Source organism: Phasianus colchicus, chromosome 8 (assembly GCF_987193195.1).
Source record: "Phasianus colchicus chromosome 8, bPhaCol1.hap1.1, whole genome shotgun sequence".
NCBI lineage: Eukaryota > Metazoa > Chordata > Aves > Galliformes > Phasianidae > Phasianus > Phasianus colchicus.
This window is the reverse complement of record NC_143443.1, coordinates 23,483,563-23,488,870: the sequence shown is the minus strand read 5'-3', so window position 1 is coordinate 23,488,870 and position 5,308 is coordinate 23,483,563. Positions and strand designations below refer to the sequence as shown.

The following is a 5,308-nucleotide window of genomic DNA, read 5'->3' as shown; positions in this document are numbered from 1 at the left end:
GAGGGGTTTTGCCGGCAGCAGCGCTGGGAGCCGCCCGGGGGTTGCGGTGGGTCAGTCCCATAGGGCCCGATCCGGCGCCGTCACCTATTGCTGCTGCGGAGAGACAGAGAGAGAGACATTAAAACAAGGTGAAAAGATAAGGAACCCCACCCGGCCGAGCGGCACCTGCACTGCGAGGGAGAGCAAACCCCGAGCAATACACACCCAGATAGGGAAAAAATGCGTGACAAACGGGGGGCACAAGCCGGCCCTTGGGTTTGGAGCTAAAAACATATAAAAGATTTTTTTGTTTGTTTTTGGTACGCAAATGAAATCACCCCAATTCCAGCTGCTTTTTTTTTTCTTTTTTTTTTCTTTCTTTCTTTCTTTTTCTTTCTTTCTTTTTTTTTTTTTTTTTTTTTTTCGGTACGCAAATGCAATCGCCCCGATCCCGGCTGTTTGCAAATAGGGCCGAGCCAAAGGAGCACGCCGCAGCCCTTCGTTGGAGGCTTTATTTACCAGCCCGCCCCATCCACGTGTGGCAAACGAGAAGCTCGGCCCCGCGTCGCCTCTGTTTGCACACAGGAGTCCATAGATCCCAAATCCAAATGAACTCCGAGCCTTTTTTTTTCTTTTAATTTCTTGGTTATATTGAATTGTAGTGTTTGCAGCCTCATTAAATCCATTCCAAGACAAAAGGATAAAAGACTGAGGGGAGGGAGGGGATGGGGGGGGGGGGGGGAAGGGGGGGAGGAGGAGGGTGGAGAGGGAATGGGGAGAAAAAAGAAGAGATAAAGCAAACAAATAAAGCCCTTTAACTAGATCTTCACATAAATGTCACAGTTTCTCAGCATTTACGATGTGCCTGTTTAGCATAAAAACACTTAAGGACAAGATTGAAGGCTTTGCGAGGGATCTGGACAGAAGTCAAAGCTATCGTTGGGAGGGGGAAAAATAATAATAATAAAAAAAAAGGGGATGGGGGCGTGAGGGCGGAAAACAAGTGCTCTTCCAAACGGTACGAAAGAAAAGTGGATTTCATTGTAATTCATAGGCTTGTTCCAAATACCAAGAGAGAAAGCGAGAAGAATAGAAGCGCACAGATGCCCCGACGAAGGGAGAACAGCTCTGCTCCCATTGTTGCGGAGTTAAACAGTGGAAGGGAGGGTTAACCTAATCCATCAAATTGTCTGGAAATTGTGAAGAAAATTCAAAAACCATATGGTCTCCAAGCGCTCGCCTTCTCTGTGCTGCGGAGGGGCACGCTTGTTTCAGCATGGCGAACCGCAGGAGGCTGTATATGCTCCATTGTCGCTTGTCACTTCAGAGAAGAGGGCTCATTTGTCCCCAGTTTTCATGCTTTACGCTAAAAATTACAACCCCATCCATTCTCAAAGAGGAGAAAGATTTATTTAGCCTCGGAGAAACTGGACCGAAAAAAAAAAAAAAAAAAAAAAAGACCAACCCAGCCCGCAAAGCAAAGCAGCCCCGTGCTATCCGGGCACTGCTCGGCGGAGCTGTGCCACTGTACACCAGATTTGTCTTTCTCACATAAATTTTACGAAGAATAGAGAGAAACGCGCGATGCGAGCCTGCAAAGGAGGGTCACGCTGCCAAAAAGGGGAAGAAGCTTCATTTTGAAGGAGGGGAAATAAATAAATAAGTGAAGAGAATGGAAAAAGAAGAAAAAAGAAGAAAGGGAAAAAAAAAAAAAAAACGGGGAGGGGAGGGGAAGAGGAAGGAAAAGAAAAAAGAGAGGAAATAAAATGAAAGAAAGGAGAGAAGAAAAAAAAAAAAAAAAAAAGGGGGAAAAAGGGTACCGGGCCCATTTCCCAGCCCCGCGCCCCGCAGCTCCAGGCCGGCAGCGGTCGGCTCCCCCCGGCCGACATCCTTTGTCCCGGCGGGTGGGGGCGGCCCCTTCCTCTCCCCTTTTCCCCCCTTCCTTTCCCCTCTGCTTCGGCCGTCGGGGGGTGCGGAGGTGCGCGGCGCTCAGCCCCGCGGTGGGGACGGAGCGGCACCGCCGGGCTCGGGGAGAAGGAGGAGAAGAAAAAGGAGCCCGAAGGCTGGGAGTTCTCTCAGGTGCTCCTTCCTTCCCCGCGGGTGCTGCGGCTCCGGGAACTTGAAATGAGAACGGGGTGGGGGTTCAGCTCGCAAAGAAGGACGTCGGGAGTGTATTAAAATGGTAAAGATTTTATTGTATCGGAAAAAAAAAAAAAAGAAAAAAAGAAAAAAAAAAGAGCTATCTGTACAATTCTAAGAGACGGTAAATAAAGCGACACTGTCCCTATCGGAACTTAAATAGCAGGCCTGTCGGGTTTGTACAACTCAAACGAAAGAAAAAAAGGAAAAAAAAAATAACCCAGATCTTAAATCTGTACATTTTATTTTAATTTACAGCGTAATATTTAAATGTATCGATCTCGGGGTTCGCCCTTTTTATTTCCGGAGCATGCAAAAAAATTTCTAAAAAGAGTAAAAAATAATTCTAGGATTTTTTTTTAATTATTATTTTCTTTTCTTTTTTTTTTTTTTTTTAATTTTGTTTTGATTTGTTTCGTTTCTTACCACCTTCATATCAAAAATACGAAAGGCAGCTTCTTCACAAAAGCACAGCGATAGCAGGAAAAAAAACGGTAAAAATAGCCTTTAATGGGTAAAACGAGGCAGAAATCGCACGGGGGGCAAATCTATGCTCTAGGGGAAAAATGAAAAAGGAAAAGAAAGGATTATCGTATTCAGCTTGCGTTATAACCCGTCCCCAAGTTCCCAAAATTGCGAAGGGGAAAAAAAATGTTGATTTTTTTTTAAGGGGAAAAAAAAAAGCATCAAATCGATTCGTGCACATTTGAGACATGCAAGGAAGGAGAAGTCGCGAATTTTGTGCTGTCGCCGGGTTAAGGATCACCCAAATTTCCCCGAACGTGGCTCGTTTCAGCGCCCGGAACTCGGCTCGGCGCCGGGTTGCGGATAAAAGAATGCCCGTGGTTAGCTGGTACAAAAAGAAATCGTAACCGAAACCTCGAAAAGAAGGGGAAGGAGGAAAAAGAAATCCAATATATACGTTTAAATATTTATACAGAAGCCGTCCGTAATTGCACCATTCCAAAGATGTACGGGCGGAGGGACAGACCGACTCTGCGCCCTACGGTTTTGCGGTGTGGGTGAGCGCAGCCGCTTATTGCTGTGACCGAGGAGAGAAGCGGCCCGGCCCGGCCCGGGGGTGCCGGGTTGGAGCTCTCGATTTGCCGGGGCTGCGTGTGGGGGGAGAGCGGGGCGATGGGCCGGGGCTGGGGGGCGCGGGGGGGGGAGGTGGGAGGCCCGCCGGCCGCCCCTCAGTCATCCACGTCGATCTCCACGTCCTCCTCCTCCTCGTCCTCCTCCTCCTCGCTGTCCCGGCGGCTGCGGGGCCGCTCCGTGGGGGGCGAGGCGGGGCGGGGCGGCGGCGGGGCGCCGGGATCCCGGGCGGCGGGGGGGGGCGGCGGGGAACCGGGCCGCGCTTTGCCCCGGCCCTCGGCGCTGGGCTCCAGCTCGGCCAAGGCCACGATGTCCACGGCGGGGTTGGGGCCCAGCTTCTTGGCCGACTCCACGTCGGCCTTCATCTCCTCCAGGTCGCGTTTGAGCTTGGCGCGGCGGTTCTGGAACCAGGTGATGACCTGGGCGTTGGTGAGCCCCAGCTGCTGGGCGATCTGGTCCCGGTCCGCCGGCGACAGGTATTTTTGGTAGAGGAAACGCTTCTCCAGCTCGTAGATCTGATGGTTGGTGAAGGCCGTCCGAGACTTCCGACGCTTCTTCGGCGTCTGCCGCTGCCCGAAGATCGTCATCCCGTCCCTTCCTGCCGACGAGCCGTCACATTGCCACCTCGCCCCGAACAACCCCCCCCCCTCCTTCCCCGGCCCTCCCGGATCCCCCGCTCCTCTCCGCGCGCCCTCGGCTGCGCGCACCGCCGCCCCCCGACGGGACCCCCGCACCCCGTCCTCGCCTTACCTTCGGCCGCCTGCAGCACGCTGACTTCCAGCCCCTTGAAGGTTTTGCTGGCCAGCTCCTCCAGGGCGCACAGCGGCGACGTCTGCGAGAGCAGCGCCCGGCCCGACAGCGGCAGCCCGGCCGCGGGGTGCTTCTCGGCGGCGGACAGCAGGTGGGCCGTCCCGCACAGCGCGTAACTCCTCCGCACCGACGGCTTGTTGAGGATGTCCTCGATGCTGAAAGGGGTGAGGGGTTTGTTGGAGTTAGCCGGAGGCGGGAGGTGATCCAAAGGGCTCCTCCGTCGTTCTTCCCCCGAGGAAGGCTTGGCTTCTTCTTTGGAAGTCATGGTGGGGCCGGGCGGCGCGGGGCTGCCTTCCCCACCCGCTCCGGGGATGCGCTGCCGCGGGGAGAAGAGCTCGGGGAGGCGGCGAGCAAAAGTTGAAGCGCAGCTCCGGGTCCGGCCGCGGCCACGTCGGGGGGGGAAGGGGGGCGGCCGCGGGGAGCGGAGCGCGGAGCGGAGCGGCCGTCGGTCCCGCGCCGGAGGTGGTCGCGCCGCGCCTCTGTCCCGGGGCTTCGGGAGCGGATTTTTTCCCTCTCTCTCTCTCTCTCTTCTCACTCTCTCTCTTCTCTCTCTCTCTCCCTCCTCTCTCTCTTCCTCTTCCCGGCTGCTATTTTAAGAAACACCCCAAATCGCTGCACTTTCCCTGCCCTCTCCCCCCAAAAAAGAGGATTCCTCCCCCCCTCCCCTCACCTCCCCGACACGTAATCAAAAATTAAAAAAAAAAACAAAAATGAAAAATAAAAAAAGATACGTAGAAATGTATAAAAAAAAGAAGACTTCGAAGAGGGGCAGAGCAGCCCTCGCACCGAGCCCTCGGACCGGGGGGAAAGAGACGAGAAGAGACGGGGTAATTGACTATTGCTAACAAGTTATTGTTGATTGGGAGGTAATCAATTATCTTCAATGACACTTTTCGCCCTCTCTCTCTCTCGCTCGCTCTCTCCCGCTCTGTCCAATGCAGGCTTTTGCAAGTTCGGAGACCCATTAATTAGGAGGCGGTATGGAGGTGGAGCCCGGTTGAATTATAATGCTGAATGCACTTGTCATATTCGGGCCCTGCTATTTGTTAGGACATATATATTTTTAAATTACATTACAAAGCAGCCTTTATTGCATCGGGGTAATACGGCAGAGTGAATAATAATAATAACAAAACAAAAATACGGAGGCATCTTTTAAAAAAAATATTTTACTTTATTATTATTATTTTTAATAGAGATTTTTTTTTCTTTTTTTCTGTTTCTCCCTCCTCTAAATTTCGGCTTCTACTTTATTTCAAACGTCTCTCTCCGGCTCAACCCGGAG

At 52.4% G+C, this 5,308-nt stretch overlaps 1 protein-coding gene across 1 annotated transcript; it reads right to left on the bottom strand.

Annotated features, from left to right (window-relative positions):
• Positions 1-3,311: 3,311 nt before the first annotated feature.
• LBX1 (ladybird homeobox 1) lies at positions 3,312-4,667 on the bottom strand. The gene is made up of 2 exons (XM_031597651.2): positions 3,964-4,667; positions 3,312-3,811 (listed from the first exon to the last, which is right to left on the bottom strand). Exons 1-2 carry the CDS (start codon positions 4,286-4,288, stop codon positions 3,312-3,314), a joined length of 825 nt encoding a protein of 274 aa, XP_031453511.1. The 5' UTR covers positions 4,289-4,667.
• Between the last annotated feature and the right edge of the window lie 641 nt (positions 4,668-5,308).

Coding starts and splice junctions, on each gene's coding strand:
- LBX1 (XM_031597651.2), bottom strand. CDS start 4,288: ATGACTTCCAAAGAAGAAGCCAAGCCTTCCTCGGGGGAAGAACGACGG. Junction 3,812..3,963: donor CGTGCTGCAGGCGGCCGAAG/GTAAGGCGAGGA, acceptor GCTCGTCGGCAG/GAAGGGACGGGATGACGATC.